The sequence below is a fragment of the Lagopus leucura genome, unplaced genomic scaffold (assembly GCF_019238085.1).
Source record: "Lagopus leucura isolate 7727_CA_CO unplaced genomic scaffold, USGS_WTPT01 Super-Scaffold_100004, whole genome shotgun sequence".
NCBI lineage: Eukaryota > Metazoa > Chordata > Aves > Galliformes > Phasianidae > Lagopus > Lagopus leucura.
This window is the reverse complement of record NW_024962264.1, coordinates 38,292,858-38,313,559: the sequence shown is the minus strand read 5'-3', so window position 1 is coordinate 38,313,559 and position 20,702 is coordinate 38,292,858. Positions and strand designations below refer to the sequence as shown.

Sequence of the window (20,702 nt, the reverse complement as noted above, 5' to 3'; positions counted from 1 at the left end):
TCCAGAGTCTGCAAGTCTTCCACTTGATTTTTCTCTTTTTTCTTTTAACTGTCCCTTAATTTTGTTTTTCTGCTAAGTAGCGGGAATAAGCATGTTTAGGGATAAATACTTTTCTCTTTTTTGTAGCTAGGGTATTTAGTCTTGTAATTCTTGGCATATTTAATTGCAATTAACTGCATTGATCTCTTGCAGATCAAAGCAGGAGCAGATATTATTATTATTGAAAAGCTGAACCATGTAGCAGCATTCAGCTGTTCCACAGGGCAAGAAGGACAAAGGTCAAGATGGGCAGCAAAGCTTTTAAAGCAGCACTTACCAGCCCCTCAGCCCCTGCTAGGACATGACAAGCATTAGAGTAGACTCAGATCACAGCTACTGAAATGAAACCTCAAGATCCACTTAGAAGAAAAAGAAGGCTTGTTAAAATACGCCAGTCTCATGGCCTGAGGTCAAATCAAAGAAAAGGTTGAATCAAAGCACATCTTGCTTGTTCACTTGGGACAAAGAAACAAGTTTGCTTGGTCACTAGGAAAATCAGATCAGCTGCTCTGTGTCCATATACCTCTGTCCAGCATCTGTGCCACTGCACCATAGCATGTAACTCCCATCCTAGCATTATAGCCAGTACCAAGGTGAACCAACTTACAGGCTCTGAAACACCTGAGGAAATGTTTTGCCTTTTCCTATATGTGGCCCAGATGAGCAGGCACAGATACACTGAGGATTCCACATAGAGCTGGGGAGTAAGGGGGCAAATTCACATGTTCCTACCATTGTTATTAAAAAAAAAAAAAAAAAAGAAGATTTAATGAATGAAAATGAAAACAAAAAAAAAGCCTGCCCCACCTCTATGCTTCCTTGACCTGTGCTTTGCACTTTGGAAAGGAATGGGACAAGACAGTGAGAAACAGTCTGACCTGCTTATCATCAGAAGCTGCTGCTCAGCATTGCTGGACTTCAGGCAACTCCAGCTTCCTGATCTCATTCCAAATAACTATTTCTGCTTCACTCTGTTTTGTGCATACATTTTTTCAAGCTTAATTTGAAGTCAATAAGGATCCCATTCTGTTGCATCCCAACACTAATGGCAGAACTATTAGCAATTAATTCCCTAGGTCATTTAATATGTTCTTTTGAAAAATGCCAGCATCATACTGCACATGATAAAATATAATCCAAGACAGAGTCACATCAAATTAGGTCAATGAAATAGGATATAGATCAAAGCATCAATGAGATGTAAGATTGGTTAATATGCCATTAGCTGCTAGATGAACTTTTGCATAGAAATATGTGATTTGCTGCACCTTCAACAGGGGGATAATTGCTTCTTTAATTATAATTGAAATGTTTCACACAGGAGTTTAGCTGGAGACCAGGGTGCAGTGTATAGTTTAATGACTCAGCTGAGTTTAGAACATGACGTGGTATTCATGTCTTCAATTAGGAATTAGGACAAGGACCAAAATGTCCCTCTGTAAAAAGGCAGAACAAGGTCTTTTACCAAGTCAAGATGACTATGGCACATAATTCATTCCAGTTCTGTTGCACGGGCAGAAACAGCTGGAAGCTAGGGATTTCACCAAGTAGGCAGCATCAGGTAGCTGCTCTATCTAGTTGGTTATTGATACAACTGCTGTTTTGTTTGTTCTTTTTTTGTTTCATGAGAACTACTCATGCTTTGCTGCAGTTATCCCTTAATTTGAAGTTCATGTGTACGCATTTCCATGGAGGTGAGCATCATGGAGGCAGTGTTTTATATGCCCAGACAGAAAGTGAGCTTTAAGAGAAGGGAGAGAAGCAGTCTGTGGGCACAAATACTGATCAGCAGGGAAATGGCACTATCCTTTGCAGTGCCTTGCATCATGTAGCAGACTTAATTACCCAGAATTTCAAGGGTGGGCAAGAGGTTCATGTCCATGTGTCAGTGTTGAAGATACAGCAGCCTGATACCCAGTTCTCACTTTGCCTGCAGGGAGGAGCAGGGAGATGAATAAAGTTCTTTGGTACAAATGAACCCTACTTTCTCACTGCTGCTCCAAGGACTGTCCATTCATTTTGCCCTAGAGAGCCATTGAATAAGGTCTATCAGTGCAGGACTGTCCTTCAAATGTACAGGATAAACCCTCCCGTAATAGTCACTGTGTGGTCCTGTACATTTCCACTCCTTCTTCACCCAAATCTATTGGTGGATAGCACTCTTCTGAGAAGCAAGAGTTAACTTACAGCCTCTTCCTTGAGAATAGGCTTGCATGTTGGTCTTGTGCTACCCTAGGAAATTCGCTGACTATGAGGTTGTATATTTCTTTGTTTATATTTACCTTAGATACATATTTGGGAGATATACAATGTAGGAGACAGTTTTTAGCAACATTTTTTGTGAGGCAGATGAGCATCACAAAAAATTCTGAATTCTCCCCTTAGAGAAGATAGCTCACATCCTGGAGAGACTATTCTGCACACCTACAGGTGCACAAGTCCTACTTTGAGTCCAACAGATTTTAGCTCCTTACAGACTTCATGTGCAAGTGCTACCCCTGACAGGAGTTTGTGGAGCTTGCGCACTCCTGAGCATTCACAGTCACCCAGCAATAACATTTGCCTAGGTCAGTTCTTGTGGCAGTAGCTTCTTCGAACTTAGTGTTCACATTAAGCATGAAGAGTGTTAATGCCTCCGTATTTAAACCACAGACTTCACATAAATCACCTGTTTAAAGCTGTTTCCAAACTTTGGGAATTGTGGACCCAGGCTGTACATGTGGTGTTAGAAATACCAACCAACATATCTGAGCTGTGAGTCATCTGTCCCTAAACTCTCTTTGCAGCAGGAAACAGAGCACAGCATCTCCTGGATGTCACAGGGTGGCCACCACCATCATTTCCAGTTAATGATGCCATAATCTTTATTTGAATTTGCAGGTCTGTGAAAGAAAGTTTTCCACCTGCAATTACTTGAACCATGAAGCCCACTATGGCCTTGGAAGTTTCCTTGTTGAGGCTTTGCTTCCCCATTGTGAAGCTGTAATAGGGCCAGAGACATCCAGCAGCTGTACATACACTCTGTATAGATTTTAGTGTTCAAGCAGCAAGCTAGATATATGTGCAATTAAGGAAGCATTTCCACAGCAGGAACACAAATTCCCTTTATTGGCAGCAGAAGCAAAGAACAACTGAATAAAATGTCACTGCAGTTTGCATTTGCTGTCTCATTCTCAACGTGTGTTCCGCAGTCTCTCATGACTGTAATCTCAGCCTCTTTGGAAAGAAATTTTTTTAACCTTAAACCAACTAGCATGCAAAGGACAGACAGCATCCTCCTGTTGCTGGATGAAAGCATACATCTGAGAGCAGTCCAAAAATCAAGAAACATTCTTCAAAGAGGCACTCAGATTTCAATATACCTGAAATAGCTGTTGGCTCAATAGCCTGTATGAAAACTGTTAGTTTCCTCTGTCTCACTTGGGCACCTTGCATTGTGTCCAAATCAGTGGTTAGCTTCACAAATGTTTTATTGGTCCTGTGACATATAAAGAACATAACCTGGAACACTGTTGTGGCTGGGAGATGAGATTGAATGTGATCCTGCTGTTTAGCAAGCCATGGGGAAGGCAGATTCACAATCATCTTTCGTTCTGGGTTCCTCAGTCATCTTTTAGTGAGGCAACTCTCTCACTACTCCCAGCTGCTTGCAGCTTGTTTGTTCTGTCTTTTTACCTATGCCTAGAGGGGCAGAAGATGTACTGCTGGCATTGGCAGGTGCTCTGAAGGCTGTTGCAGGGTAGTGAAGGATCTAGGGCCTGCACCCTGCTGGATTTTCTTGAGATCGCTAGAGGAACAACCCGAGGAGTCCACATCTCTTTTGCATTCTGTATTTCTCTTAGAGCAGCTGTGCTTCGGCTTCTAAAACAGTCACGCATACAAAAGTGTGCCAAGAGATTTAAGTATCTGATAATGTTAGTAACTTGGCATGGCTAAATTTGTGTCAGCAATTAGCTTCTGTAATAGGTTATCCAGCATATGTAATCGCTTGTGTGATTTACATCCTCTGTGCTCATTTAGCCTGCACAGGAGCCTGGCCAGGCTTTGCATGCTGTTGGATCTGCCTAAACTGTGTTATTTCAGGTTGCTAAAGCATTCTGCAGTGGGACAGGGCTACCCTTAGCCCCCAGGTACCACCATCCTGGTGGCTGCAGGCTTCCTGCTCTCACCAATGGTTTTGCTTCTTACGTCGAACGGCATGTGGCAGGTTCCCTCTGTTAATTAGAACAAATGTGCCAATTATGTTAATGTATCTCCCGATACCAATCAGTGAATAATTAGAGTCAACACATCTGTCTCTCACCAGGGAGCAGGATGGCAGCACAGACACTACAAAGTACACTGCTCTGAATTACAGCCACACTGGGTTGTGTGTCCTCAGCTGCTCAGAGGGACAGTTGGGTCTTATGGCAGGTTGGGAGGTACCTTCTGAGCAACTGCAGGGACTTTGAGCTCATCCGCTGTGCTCACTCCTCTGCTTACAGACATCTAAAGTAAAATTACCTGAGCTGGGAAACTGGAAATAGAGATAAGAATTTCATTCTGGCTTTGTTCTGGAGGGCTGATGTTTATGAAAGCTGGGTAAGCGTTGTTATTTTCCATAGCTGGCATGTCCAGGAGAGAACACTTATCCTTCATGGCAGTATTGTGGCTGATTAAATGTTTGCTGTTGTGATGAAAGAAAACTTATGTTCAGGCTTGTTCTATACCATTGCACGGCTATCCATGCATTTATGAGTAATAGTTGGAGAGATATGTCTGGTTTAATTGAGTAGACAGATCTAGATCATAGAATCATAGAATGGTTAGGTTAGGAAGGGACCTTTAAGATCATCTAGTTCCAGCCCCCCTGCTAGAGGCAGGGACATCTCCCACTAGACCAGGTTGCCCAAAGTCTCATCCAGACTGACCTTGAAAGCTTCCAGGGAAAGGGCATCCATGACCTCACTTGGGCAATCTGTTCCAGTGTCTCACCATCCTCACGGTAAAAAATTTCTTCCTAATATCTAGTCTAAATCTACCCTTTTCCGTTTTAAAACCATTTCCCCTCATCTTGCTGCTACATGCCCTTATAAAAGTCCCTTCCCAGCTTTCCTGTAGGCCCCCAGGTACTGGAGATATCTGTTAAAGAATCTTTGTGACTATAGCTAGCAAATGCATACTCTGAATATCTAGGAATAGCAAGCATCTCCTCCAGAAATGTCTTCTCTGGAGAAGACATTGAAAAACAAAGTCACAGGGGCTTGGTTTAGCCTGACCCTGAAGACGGACATCTTGTGGATCTCAGAATGCCCGTGGGAATCCCACTTCACCTCTGCCTGCCCACCTGGTAGAGCTCAGGTCTGTGGCACAAAGTGGGAGGGCTACAGTCTGGGGAATAACATGGTGTCACAAGAGAGTGTTGCTTTTAATTTCAGTAATAACAGTTTGCATACTTATCATTCGCAAATCACAGTCTCAGCCACTTTGCTCTCTTTTGTGTTTGACACCTGATCAGTTTATATCTACATGAAAACAGCCCTGCTCTCCTTAGATCTGCTTACCTCTCAACTCAAACCTGCCTCTTGGCAGGAGTGCTGAGCACTGCAGCCAGTGGGTGAGTAGCTTCAGAAAAAAAAATAGGCTGTTAGCAACTGAAAATATATACTAACAGAATTCTTATTTACATGTTGTAATGTGCTTTAATTAGTTAACTTTTGTACAAGGACTGAAGGAAAAAACACAAGAGCTAATTACTGCAGGATCAGCGTGCTCTTTTCTGTGTTGCTTTTTATACTAATGGCTAAAATGTGGAAGGAGGAAGCATCCCTTCTCTTGTCTCAGACGTTTTCTCTTCAGCTCCTCCCTTCAGATTTTGTGATACTTTGCTGTGTGAACAGACTCATTATTACATCATTAAAACCCAGATATCAACACAAGAATGAGTTGGACTATGTTCAAGAAGTACCTAGTAAAAGAGATGAGATTTAGACATGCACACACAGTACCAGTGTACTGGCAAAGCAGATTTTTCAGAAGAAAAAATAAATCCTGTGGTTCTGCAAGCTTAATGTTTTATTGTTAGCAAATTCTGTAAGCCATTAGGTGAAGAGGATCATTTTCCCAGCTGATTTGACAAAGAGCTAGAGGCAGTATACTGAATTATGTAGAGCCTCTTTTTTTTTCTGATATTGGCAACTCTTATTTTCATATCCTCTTCAGTTTTCTTGCAGGGATGAAAGGGAATTTAATGCTCATAGCTTTAATTTTGTCTAATCAGCTGAGACTCAAGCTGAATATGCATGTGTGTGCTTTTGTAAAGAGAGAGAGAGTGTTGCAGAGTGCTGGTATTTATTGAGTACAGAGCTCTTGGTGAGCAGGGCTGGTGCATATATTTACATGGCTATAAAAGGAAAATTGTTGACTGAGCCTCAGACCGTGATACAAGTGTATTCCTGTCCTCACTGATGTCCCTATTTTCTCAATGTGCAGATCACAGGAAAAGTAGTGGTGGGTCTGAAGGTGGTGGGGTACACAACTCTGGCACTGTGTGTAGCATCTTTTAGAGTCCTAACACTCCATTCCAGAAATACAGTAGGACTGAAAAAACAGGAAGATGCTTGATTTGTGTGAGAGATGGGGGTTAAGTTGCAACCTGCAGGAGAAGAGGTGAGCAGCTGGCTGGTTTTTCAGTCTGGGTTGCATGCAGACTTGACCTGCATGTGGGGAAGCAGCCAGAGATTGTCACTGACTGAACAAGAGTCTGTCCATCTTGATTATACTTGATGGCCATTGGGATTCAGGAAAAGAACAATTTCAATCATCCTGGCAAGCAAAACCAAGTTATGACCAAGAGTTTGTGTTTTAAAAACATGAACACTGCAGTGATAGAAACACAGTTTTCAAAGATTTATGTCTTTTTATTTCTCACCCATTCCTATCAATTTCTGCAGGACTTTTAGCATCACTTGTTTTAGGATGGTTTCGGAATATGTGGCTGTTGAGCAGCGCATCAAAGTGCAGTCTGAGAGAGCAGGCCTTGGCAGATAGCACCTCTTGGGCCCAGCAGGCTGATTGTGTTTATATTTTTCTTCCTTTCATTAACTCTGGGCACAAGCTGAAATGATCCAGAGACACGAAGGCCCTGCTTTGATCCATCCAGGTCCCCAGTCCCTTCCTTCAGAGCACACTCAGTTCAAAGGAAAACAAGCTACTAGTTTTTCAGCCAAATTATATAAGGGTGGCTCACAGCAGTCAGCTGGGATATAATAGGGTGTTTCTTTGGGAAGGCAATAAAAAGAACATTGTCTGGATTAAAAATCACGTATAAAAATATTTTTCTGTGTAACCAAGGAAATTACGCTTTATTAAAATGAAATACAGTTTATATAAAGAAAAGGGAAATCTAAGCACCGATGTAGTCTTTTTGAGCTTCTATTTCCTTGGTAACTGCCCCTGTTTCGTTTAACCCTGACTATAGCAGAACAATAACAGACATGTATGCGTGAGTGCATGTATACTAGATAATTTTGGCCTGTTTGCAATCTATCTTTTATGTGGCCTTGCTGTATTACAACTTGTGCAGATATAGACAAGGTTACTGCACTATTAGATGAGATGTACAAAGAATGGGTGAGAGACTTGGGCTGTTTTAGGTTTCTGGTGTAAGGGAATGTTCTGCATGTAGATAAAGACCTTAGTTATCCTATTCCATATCCCATGCCTCCTGCTCTGAAAGCACACATAGCAGCTGGCTGACTCTGAAAATGCATTAATATTTTGAAGGCAAGCCATTCAGTGAGAGTAATGGTGGGAGATAGTGAGCCTGAAGAAAAAGGTAGATGTCAACTTTTCTCTTCCATTCTCCTGCCATGGTGCTGCCTTCCAGTTGGCAGTGTGCACCAGGTGAGTCCTTTGTACTGTAACATAGTTACAGTTAACTGTAACATAACCATACATACTGTAACATAACTCTCTCAGAGATAGGCAAGACCATGGCAGATTTTGAGCCCACTATGGTGTGACCAGTGCTGATTCAGTTTTTCCCCTCCTGCCCTTTGAATCCCTCAGGTGGAGTGGCTGAAGAATGAAGAGGTGATTGATCCTGTGGAAGACCGAAACTTTTACATCACCATTGATCACAATCTGATCATCAAGCAAGCCCGGCTTTCTGACACAGCCAACTACACTTGTGTTGCCAAAAACATTGTGGCCAAAAGGAAAAGCACTACAGCAACCGTGATCGTCTATGGTAAGTGATGCCTTTTCCTGCTGCACAGGGGTGAACGATCAGCAGGGAGGCTTCTAGAGATGTAACATGCCTGTATGCAACTCTTACTGCTGCTAGCAACCAAATAGCTACATGGAGGCTTCCTTCAGCATCACACCTTGCTTTCTGCCCTTACATTTCATTCTCTCACTGATGCTTTTCAGAAATAAGAGTGAAACTACAATGAAATCTGTGCTTCCATGTACTGGTAAGAGTGTCTGTTCAACAGAATCACCCATCTACTTATCCCTCTTCTAATCAACGTATTTTTTATGCCTATTACCAAAGCATATTCTGATCAGACAAATTCCCAAAGCACTGTATGACTTCAATTCATAGGAGCACAACCTGGCTTAGAAATAAATATAAGGAGAGTAGAAAGTATTGAATAGCATTATTCTACACAACACTCCTGATCTGATATTGAGGTTGGCCTTCCTTTGGCCAGCCCAGTATTTCTACTGGGGTCTCTTCTAGCCTGTCCTGTTCTTCCCCACAGCCTGAGTCTCTGCCCCTGTAAGCCATTGCTACAATGCTTCCCAAGCTGGGGTATCCTGCAGAACAAAACCTGATCTGACAGCACGCCAGCTGACTATCCTGGTGTTCCTTACAATCAGCTTAATTATAGGATAGACAAGTGGGAAGAAATCCCTATGATTATCCCTAATATTCATTTCATATTCAGTCTAGCAGTTAGATTTAATTGTAAGCAGTTGCTTCCCTGAAGTTACAATGAGGGCCTTTTAGATCAGATTTTATAGAAAAACAGCTGAATTGAGTTGATTAGCAGCGTTTCTGATATTGAGAGATGGACCTTGCAAAAGCAATGTTTTTTTGTAACTGTGGTGAATGCAAAAGCATAGACATATAGGCATGCTTGAACACCTCCTCATTTATATACAGTGGTTTTTTTTGAACAGTGAAGTCAAGAATGTATGTAGAGGAGCAGCCACTTGTGTGGGTTTTGATATTAGATCCCCTTAAGGGTTGTGTTGTACTACAGATATTTGGGAGCTGGGGAGTTTAAACAGTTGGTATGTTATCCATACCCTGATGATGCCATTAATACATAGAGTGGCACAGTTCCCTCTCTGTCCACATCATTCTTCTGTCTAAACCAGAAGCTGAGGCAGGTGGAAAAGAGTGGGCATAAACATCTTCCCAAGGATAAATATCTTCCCAAAGTCCAAAATAAAAAATAGTGTAAGCTCACTCTGAACAGCTTAAATATTTGTCATGGAGGTGCTAGGTCATTCATATGCACCAGCTGTTTCTACACTGGGGTGAGTGGAGTTACCCTGACACCCCAAAATCAGCTTCTGGAAAAGAAAGAGAGAGAAATCATCACTTCCAACTCTTCCTGTTGAAAGCATGAGAATGTCTCAGTGTTTGTAGATGATGGATAAATCCAAGAAAGAGGTGCAGTGGAAGTTATTTCCAGGATAGCTTTCGTGCAGTGTCACACTCTTCCTCTTGCTTTCCAGTGAATGGAGGCTGGTCTACCTGGACTGAGTGGTCGGTGTGCAACAGCCGCTGTGGGAGAGGCTTCCAGAAGCGCACAAGGACTTGCACTAACCCTGCCCCACTCAATGGGGGGGCCTTCTGCGAGGGGCAAAACGTTCAGAAAATAGCTTGCACCACCCTGTGTCCAGGTATGGTATGAACAGCATATAGCTCTCAATGCATGCTTTTTTTTTCTGGCACCAGTCATTTCAGGAGAAGGCTGCTAGCCACAGAAGCTTCATTCTCTTTATTAATAAATCCAGCATTTCAGTGAATGAATAGGAAATTATATTATGTAAGTAGAAAAAATGGTGCATACATTACATCAAGCAGCAAGAGATTTGGTCCCACTTTTGTACACAGCTTGCGACCTTGTCTCAACCTTAGTAATTCAGGGGATTTGGAGAACGCTCAGAGCTTCAAACAGTGGCAGATAAAGTCTGAAAGCTCTGGAAGAGGACAGGAATTTGAGTCCACAAAGTGACTGTGATGCAAATAAATTTGTAATGTCTGTTCAGTCCAGCTGTCACAGCAAGTGCATCATTTGAGACACATGGAGAGCGGATGCCAAATTTCAGGCACATTTACCCAACTTCAAATGCAATACCTTTAAAAGGTATTTAAATGCAAACTTATGAAAATTACAAAATTGTTTTAGGAGACAGAGGGTAGTTTGTGGCCTTTCCATGACAACATTCTGCCGTCTGTCCTACTGCCTAGTACTCTCCTATGTTGGCTGCATCACTGAAATTAGTGTCACCGTGGTGTCACTTCAACTAAGGAAGCTTGGCCATCCAAGACTGAGTCATAGAAGTGGGTCAAAGGAGCTCAAATGAGCAAAAATCTCACCTCTTCTCATTATTCCAAGTTGCAGACTACTATCTCAAACTGTATTACTGGAATAATTTAGTTATTAGTTCATTGACTGTTTCACATTTTGCTTTTGAAAATAATTTGTGGGATTTTGAAAGGTGCTAAATGCATTCCTGATTCTATTCTTGTGAAATATACCCGTGCCTTTAAATAATTCTTTTAGTATCAAATATTTAAAATTAAGTATCTTCGTTCTAGAGAAGAGCTTCTGGCCAAGTTTAATTTTAACCTCTGTGTTAAAAAAAAAAAAGGAAAAAAAATCACAGATTGCCAAATTGCACACTTTGAGCATAGATAAACTGCTGACATGTTTCTAAAAAGGGAGAGGAAGAGCAGAAATGATGCTGGGACAGAAATAGGACTTTTAAAAATACAGGCTGGTTCATTTCATTGATTCACGTGTTGGCATGGCTTAGGGCCCTTCTTCCTTGTGAGGATAACTGAAAATTCCAGGCAGAGTTATTCCAAGAAGAGCAATGCTTTGCCTTGATCCCACGCATCCCTTTGTGTACCTGTTCCCCTAACACCTTGCGTCCTCTCCTTGTCTCAGTGGATGGCAAATGGACGTCCTGGAGCAAGTGGTCCACTTGTGGCACAGAGTGTACCCACTGGCGCCGGAGGGAGTGCACAGCCCCGGCCCCGAAGAATGGAGGCAAGGACTGCGAGGGACTGGTGCTACAGTCCAAGAACTGCACCGACGGGCTCTGCATGCAGGGTAAGTGCATCAGCTCTGGGGTCCAGGAAAGATGTAGCCATAGAAAAACCTGCTAAAGATCTTGTCATCGTATATCTCCTGACAGCTGTTACCTATACAACTTTCATATGACTTATGCAGTAGCATCATGAAGGTCTGCTCTAGTACTGAGATTTGTTCAGTCTGTGTCTGTCCATGCCATGGTCCCGTCTTATGGACTAATAAGACTGAGATGAAAGCAAGAGTAGGCTTGTGCTGTGATTCCGACTTTTTTGCAAGCAATGTCTTCTATGTCTTTGTCATCCATTCTTAAAAATGAAGTCTTCTCCATTCTGCTGGTATGTTGAAATTTCTATTTGCATTTTGTTAGAATAACCTGAGTACAATAACCTCTCTCCTGAAAAGTACAAGACATTTCTTCCTTCTTCTCTTTTGAGCCTCAGCTCTTCATTGCCCAAGAAGCTGTGGTAGTGACCATCCAGTATCAATGTGTCCAGATCATAATATGCTTAGAGTTTTCTAATGAAAAAAGAGTCAGGAATTTTTATTCTCTCTGACAGATGACTAGTGACTGAAATAGACCCAATGCCACATAAGTAACACCACTAAACTAATAGGTCTACTTTCTAAGTAGGTGGCTACTGTCCTGACAGCAACCTCTTGTGATACTCTATGTCAGTATTTTGCCCCAAGGTTCCCAGATTGGCCAAAAACACTTCTTCAGTGTGACTTGCACCATCAATTTCATTGTGTGAAAAGCTATTAGTCAATGTCAACAGCATAAAAAGTGTAGCTCTCCAATATTTGTTTTTAAGAGGAATATAGAAAGGTAAGATTCAGAGCTTTAGGCTTTTTATTTTCCAAAGACATGGCTGGATTTTTTTTCCCCTGTCTTATTGTAAAACATCTCTGTAACTATCATAGTGGGAAAGTTAACGCATCTGTAGCTCCAGTAGTATGAATAAGTCATTATGGTAAATTAGGAAGAAAAGATACATCCCCTCTACAGAAGAGCTCTTTACTATCAGTTTATATTTAGACAGGTGTATGTCATCTTTGTGTATGTGCATAAAGAGAGCCATTTAAGCAGAAATCTGGTGGAAGAATAGATATAATAGTACAGCAGAATAAAAGCCCTATAGGGATCTCATTTATCTGTTGATGGTATATTGCATTTTATTTGTGAAAGTGGATGCTGAGTATAAAGCAGAAGCCTTCAGTGGGAGAGAATGTAAGGTTATTGTGAATCTTACTCTGCTTCATATATATGTATATAAAAATGGTAATGAAAAATATTCAGTCACATATTGACCCACTTGGCTCCAGGGGCTATGATCATCCTTCAGTGCTGGAATTTAATGGCAGTGTTTTAGTGGTGTCTTTATACTCCTGAGGCTTCATACACCTGTAAAACCTACAGTGCTGCTTCCAGATCCATCACCTCTGGGAAGATTGATTTGTTGCACTTTATGGCAGTGTGCCTACTGTTTTCTCTCTCTCTCTCTCTTTCATTCTTTCTTTCCTTGCAGTTTATGCAAAATCATTCTGCCTCTTTTATATTTTCACTGATGTGAGTCTAGATCCAGAGCAGATCTGCCCATAAGCAAGGAAGGAACATGGACCTCTTCATTCCTAAAATATTGCACATGAGGCTGGTGAGGGCTGGCCTGAAGCTGGCATTTCCCCTGCCTGGGAACATCTGGACCTACCAGAGATCTCAAAGCTGTCATGCTGATGGGTGCCACTTAGTGCCACAACTACTTGCCCTCTGTGTCCAGCCTTTCAGGAGGCTGCGTCGGCCAGTTGCTTGCCTGTCCAATGGCCAGATCCTGTCTGAGGGTGCTCTGGTGCTTCCTGCTCAGAGGCAGACCTCAGTGACTGCACTGTCTGAGCAGCTGGGATCAAAGAGTTACTGGATGGGCCCAACTTACCATGAGGCTGTTGCTTTGGTAAAACTCACTTGTAAACATATATCTCTATATGTTTATGTATATAAAAGGTGTCCTGAAAAACGTTGAGTTGAATGAGCCTAATTTGCAAGCTCTTTCTCTTTCAGTCTATTATTCACTACTGTAGCATCAGCTGGATAAATCAATAAGCTCTTTCATCAGACTGCCCCTGCTCCAGCAAAGAGCAGCAGTCTGCACTGATATTGATTTCTGTGGGGATAAAAACTGTGGAGCTCTCTCCATCCCTTGTAATTACAGTATTTTGCACCCAAAACTGCAGTTTGTGCTTTCCGCTAACTGTGGCATTTCTTGTGCAACTCTGCTGTCACATTTATTTGGATTAATGATCTTGCTAGTATACACATACACTCTCTTATTCAGTAGTTAGTATTTTGCTGTTAACATGAAAGGATGAACAGTCATTAAACTAGAAAGCCTGCAGAGAGACAGAAGGCTGAACTGAAGAAGAGTAGCTGTAGTGATGAATTTAGGGTGGTCATTACTATTTTAAGTTTCCCCATACACAATATTGCCTAGCAGGTCCCGTTACAACAATTTTGTAATTCCCATAACAGCATTAATATGATCTTCTGGAACAAAATATGGTGTAAGTGTAAGAAGAATTGGCTGGCTACCACCCACGCTAGTTGCGTTACTGCCCCTGTAGTTGCATTATTTCCCATTTGAAGTACAAGAACTGCAGTAAATACTTTGGTGCAATGAGGAACGCTTTTAAAGGCACACACTGCATCTCACAGGGGACTGCTATAAGCTGAAATGCTGCAATTAGCTCTCCCCTCATTCCACTTAATGACTTTTGTGGGTGTACTGTGCGGACACCAAGCAAGCACAACACTGCACCATCACTTCACACTTCAGCACAAATAAGATGATGGGATCAGAAGTGTCTTTAGAGCAAAGTACCGTGTGAAGTGTTTTGCTGTGCCCCGTGGTGGCAGGGTACCTGTGTGATACTGAAAAGTGTCTGGTGGCCCAAATTTGGCTCTGCATTCTGCATAAACTGCTGCTGGTGGCCAGGAAGAGGTGGACACCCTATAAAGTGAGTTAACTGTGTTGGTTGGTGGCTCGCTGCATGAGTGGTGATGTGCAGCTGTCTTGCTTTTTCACACCCGAGGTCAAAAATATTAGCGGCTGTATCATAGCATCGTAGAATGACCCAAGCCGGAAAGGACCCAGAAGGATCATTGAGTCCAGCTCCTGGCTCCACATAGCACCAGCCAAAAATCAGACCATACGTCTGAGAGTGTTGTCCAGATGCTCCTTGATCTCTGGCTATTATTTGATGCCATGTTCCTTACTCAACCATCCTCTCCTGATGAAGAATCTTGAACGTGTCCATGCTCAAAGTGTTTCATCTGTGTCCTGTCTACTGACAATCTCAGGTGGCAGTGTTCAGGTCTCTTTTATCCTTAACTTCAATAAATAAGCTCAGAAAGTCCATAGCCATGAGTGTGGGTGCCTGTCCATGCTGGTAAAGCATGTCTTTTCTGAAATCTGAAATTCTGAGATCATGCTAGTGATGAGCAAGTTGGCACCAGCATACTCAGGAGAAGACAATCAATGTCCCTTCCTCAGCTCACTCTTAGTTTAAGCAGGCCGCTATGGTTTTTCATAAAGGCTGGCTAGGCTGTGCTTTTAATTTTTCTTCAAATCATAGGTTTAGCTGTCTTACAGCAGCAAGGTAATACTGAACTATATGTCACTTGACAACTGTAGGTTATCTAGTTCTATGAATAGTACCATTGCTCTGTTTAGTAAAAACTGTTTACTTTATACTGTCACAGTATGGATTACAAACCCATCATTTCATAGAGCCAAAAGGAAATTTCCTTGGGTCAAGCATAATCAGATTCAGTGTGGACTTTTCCTTTATTCTTTTAAATAAATAAGCATGAAAAGACTGAGGCAGGCTGCTATCACTTAAAAGGACGGTGGAAAAGATTTAAAAAATCCTCACCTGCCACTAAAGGCATCACTGGACCAGCTCCCTGATCACTCTTACTCTACAAGAGAATCATATAACTTATATGCATAGCAACCTAGTTGGATTCACTACTTGAGAAATAAGAAGTTTTGCAATGGAGAAGATGTTATTACCAGAACTGTAATTCCATTTCTTCTTAAAAAGGCCCCCTGCTGAATCAATATGTTGCTTCTGTGGTTCCCAAATTCTTTGAAATCCTTGTATGAAAGTCAGAGTTAAGTTCATAAAGTTGCCTCTTAAAGCCACAGTGACCTAAGGACGTGAAGAAGATGCAGTTTGTCCTGCTGGTTCACTAAGTGGTTAACTACTGCCCTTTAACAGCCCTGTGCTATTTGTATACAGATCTGAAGTAGAAAGCAATGTTAACCTGATACTAAGAACTCTTTCTTCCTAGGACATATATGTACTGCACATGCCCTGTTTGTTTAGTATAACATGCCAGAACTTTCTGATGGGATAAGCATTTGTTTCCCATTTTGGCTTGTTTTGAAAGCCAGCATTCAGCAAGGAATTACAGAACAGAGAAGTTTGATGAGGACTTCTGGTCTTCCAGAGCAGATTAGTGTGCAGGAGCAGGGGAATGTTTTTCAGGCTCCAGGAGGTAAGCAAAGCTTTCTCGAGGGAGATTGCAACAGAAGCCTATGTGTGCAGAGGAATGAAATAAAACCTTTTATTAAGAGCATGTGGGTCAAGAGGGAACTTATAATATGTTCAGTCTGTCAGTGTAATGATATATCCACATGGCCAGTTGCATTGAGCCTTTGACGGGGAGTTTTATTCATTTTAAGAGCACATCTCATCTGTTCCTAGAGGAAGTTTTCTACACTATTGTTATTTGATATGAATAAAGAGTTGTGATATTTTATTTTTAACCCCACTACTATGTAATGATGTAGCAGCTAAGGGAGTGTATGTACACATCTCAGTTATGACTCTTATTTATTCTTATTGTAGTAACATGAGAAATCCCCAGCTGAAGACCGACCCACTCTGGTGGGTCCTCTGCAACTGCTTAGTGAGAGCTCATGCCTAACAAAGCTCCTACTCAAAGCAGATGAAAGCTCTGAGTATAAAGTGCAGATCCACAAGCAGAGCCTGGGACCCTGAAACTGCTTTTTCCCACCCCAGTTACTTCAGAAAAACCCCCTTCCCATTAATTTTAAGGAAAGGTGAACACACTAAGATCTCTAGATTGTTTTGAAAAATAAGCCAGGGAATACATTACCTTACTTGTGAGCTTATAGAACTCCTCCTTTTCTGGATGCATTCTAACTGTGTTTTCTTTCACCAAGCTGCTTGCCATGCATTCCCTCTTCAGTGCCAAACCCTGTCCTTGTTTCAACTCTCCCTGTAACTCATTTGCTCTAGGCCAGCTACAAAACAAAGCAAACCCCAGGAAATCTATTCAGGCACTGCAAATGTGGAATTTGCAAATACACAAACTAGCAAATTGCAATGCTAGACATGTGTTTACTTTTGCTGTCAAACATCCATAAGAAACCCAGCATTAAGGTTCTGTGCTTCTAAGATATTAAAGACAGGCATAAGATTTAGCTAAAAGGTCGAAGTCCTTAACTTTAAAAGATTGCATAATGTCAAAATTGTAGCAACAGGTTATCCTACTCCTCCATCTTCTTCCATCCCATGTAGATTATATGCATGCTTAAACTAAGGCAAGACCTTTCTAACAGCGTTAGCTAAAGTCAAAAATCTAATTTAAAATGAAAACACAGTTTCAATCTTAATTATAGAATATCATACACTCGTGTTCAAGGACAGAAATGAGAGAGGCTCCCCATTTAACCTATACATTCAGGAAAGATCTGAGATAACACCCAAGTAAATAATCAGTCACAAAACCTTCAGCTTCTTGTTTATTAGCCCACCATGAACTTGCCAATAATTAGTCCTTTAGCAGGAAAATAAATTACTGTGCATTATCTCCAGGATGCCTGATATCATATCTGACCTTCAGCATACTTACTGTAGACTTGAAGGTCTTTCTCTAGAAGAGCAAATATAAGAAGCCGGACACATTTTGCCTGAAATATTTTTGCAGTTCTGCAGACATTATTATGTGCTTTCCCCTTCCCCCCCTCCATTTTTTATCCACCATAAATTACAGATGACATTTCCTTATTTATGTGCTAGAATTTCTGCAAAATAGTAGGGGAGTAGGGGAGAGAAGCAATTAACAGCAGCTGCAATACAAGGATTATTGTTGTCATTTCTTCTCTATTAAATCTGTATTAGAAACATGTTAAGTGAGCATGGAGGTTTAGTCCTAAGGAGTAAGAATATGGGATTTACTTCAAGGTTATATTTGTACCCTTAACTTTGCTCCCAAACAGAGAAAGAACTACCAGCAGCTTGTGCAGCCATGGCCTATGGACACTGGAGGGAGAAATTCAAAACTCCTATAAGTCAATTTAAGTCTCCTAATTTCCTTCTCCTTGTGAAAGTGACTGCTTTTCCATGATAGGGAGAAAATGGAGACCTATGTAGTTGTGTCTGAGTTAACATAATCACTTGAAAGCTTTGAGCATTTTCACATTCTGCTTGTCATAACGAATTTGCTCTAAAAACAGCAAAGAAACTCTGCAAGCAATTCTGAGCATCTGGAGCCAGAGAAAGAGGAAGATACTGAATTACCACTGAAAGATCTCATGTTCAGAATTAAGAACAGAACTAATCAGGTGCCTGTTATTTGGGACTGGCATGGGAAAAAAATGACTAGCTTGCTGGCCTTGATTTATTAAATATTGGAATTCATCTAGTATATGTATGTACTTACATACAGTTGGGAACAGTTCCTGTAAACTCTCGTGTCCCTATGCACCACCTGCTTACTTCAAATTGTCTAAGAACTGCTTCCTTCAAATTTTAGGTCTCTACATTTGAGAATTAGTTTCTATTCATCTTTCACAGCTCTGTAGTTCAGAGCCTGTTGCCACCAAGAGGTTACTACAACTTCACTGTCACTACATTGGATGAAACCATCAAATAGAGAAAGAAAGATAGCAGTTGAATGAGTGCCCTCTTCTTTTCTTACATGCAATTTAAAGGGCATTGACTTTGGAACCAAAAGGGGAAAATGAGCTATTACTGTATATTATGCACAGCCTGTCATGTTCATTGCAACAGGATGATATGGGGACACATCATGTGGCTAGGCTTTCAAAAGGACCACATAATTACATGACCCTAGCTCCTTTTAAAAGCACTGTGCAGAGGAAAAAGTGAAGAGCATTTATAGATTAGAAGCAAGTGATGCCAGATTAAAATATTATGCATTAAAGAAACGAGAAGTTTTGATGTACTTTATGCAATCTTCACTTTATTAAATGTGTGTGCACGTCTCAAAATCTCACTAACCTTGATACAGTCTCAAAATATGTACCATTAGCTGTGACCTCAGCAGCTAATGGCATAAAGCAGATTCTTTGTAGGATAATTGTAAATGTTTTTGTAAATATGAACCAAACTGGATAAGTATCAGTGTGCCCAGAAATATCACCTTCGGCTGCTCCACCATCTTATGTAGTTACCTGCAGGGAAGAGAAAGTAGTGACTCAGGCAGCTGGAGAAAATACAAATGGAAAAGGCTTTTTTTTCCCCCTTTCTTTCTTATGTTGGTATTTTATTTTCTGCAAGTAACAGAATAAAACATTTTCATTATCTGCTAAAAAATGAAACAATAATATAATTTCAGTATGACTAGAAAGCTGGTAAAATCTATTAGGGACCAAAAAAGGGGAGGCACTTACAAAATTCTCTCTGTGTGAAGCTGTAACCTCCTGCACACCACAAGGAGCAAAGTTGTCTTTAAAATAAGCTAGTTCCCTGGCCAATGGCTTTCCAGGTAAAATCAGACACAGGATTTCAGGATGCCTATGGTCATGATACTGAATTCCCACTTTGTGTAGTATGCATGTGTGTATATGCTCATAAATATTTTGAGAGGTATATTCATCCGTGGGGAGAGAAGTTGGAAATAGTTTTTAAAAGTTGTTTTGGTGGCTTTTTGATGACAATCTGTTTCAATTTCTGACTCAGAGGAGTCAGCACCATAATCTCTGCACAATTATTATCTGTCATAGGTCTGAAATTCTTCATTCCTACCCCATCCCTTGGCAGACAGGTTTTTCCTGAGGCAAATTGCAGCAGCTGAATTCTTGCTGTATGAAGAGATGTTCTACTATGTCACAGCTAACCACCTAAACCAGGTGATCCCACACATTCAGATATTCTGAAGACTGTTGAACCCCAATGACGTGCCTTTGAGTCTCCTGTGGTTATTGGCACAAATGGATTTCCAGAAGGTTGGAGCAAGGCATATGGGACCAGAATGCTCCGGCTGGGCTCCCAATGGTTAGGGATCATTTGTGTTTGCAAACAGCACCAGACTAATTAAATGAGCTTCAAAATCTATTTAGTTAAATGGACTCAATTTCCCAAAGCGGTGTAAGTGTGACTGGTACAGAAATTGAGTTAAGCTAAATTGATAAAAAGCCTCTGAAGTCTTCTCTGTGTACCAGTATTAGACTGGTTTTTCTTTCCAGTTCTCTGACCTTTGACATATTCATCCTTTCAGCGTATTACATTGGTATAAAAGTGCTTAAATTGCTGTAGGTATTCTTTATGGAAAGCAGATAGCCAATGCCTAGGGAATGCATCTTTATAATGACATAGCTGCATTTGTACAAAGCATTTCTGCCTATGTAATTACTCGAGTTAAAAAAGTCCACCTTTAACACTTAATAGAAGCACTTTTACAGGGGCAAAAAAAAAAAAAAGTATTTACAAGCTTAATGTGGAATATAAAGTAGAATGCATGGAGAAACATCAAATTAATTAAAGACTTTTTCATAAATACATTTCATGTGCAATTACATTGGTGCAATTTCTGTGCATAGCCCAAGCCTCCCACTGATTCTCCACGTATGACATCGAGAGGAGTACTTCTAAAATGAAGGAAATAAATAACCGGTGTTGGTAAGTCACTGAGATCCTCAAACAGAAGGGACTATGCAAGTGTAAAGTATGTTTATTACTATTTGACTCATCCATCAGCAAGTTACACAACAAAAAATCAAAAGCTGCTTTGAAAATGTACATTTCCCAACAAGCTGTAGGAAGAAGCTTAAATTATTTTTTCTCAAAGCAAGTAGCTCACTGTGAAGCCAGCTGCTCTGCATGTGAGTCAGCAGCCTCGGCAGCCTTCCTAGAGTCAAAGCCAACAGCACCTTTCTACATTTACCCTCGTTAAAAAATGTGATGATCCTGGTAGATGTCCCTGAGGTTTTTGCCAGGCAATGTTGTTGATACAGGGGAGAAAAAAAAATTAAAAAAAATGAAAAATATGTCTATTCACTGCAGTTACTTTGAAGA

At 41.0% G+C, this 20,702-nt stretch overlaps 1 protein-coding gene across 1 annotated transcript in view; it reads left to right on the top strand.

Annotated features, from left to right (window-relative positions):
* The window catches only part of UNC5C (unc-5 netrin receptor C), a 232,752-nt gene that overhangs the window by 185,496 nt on the left and 26,554 nt on the right, over positions 1–20,702 (top strand). The window contains exons 5-7 of the mRNA XM_042871720.1: positions 8,089–8,269; positions 9,772–9,939; positions 11,214–11,378. Coding sequence (XP_042727654.1) covers positions 8,089–8,269; positions 9,772–9,939; positions 11,214–11,378 — 514 coding nt within the window. The remainder of the gene's footprint in view (positions 1–8,088; positions 8,270–9,771; positions 9,940–11,213; positions 11,379–20,702) is intronic.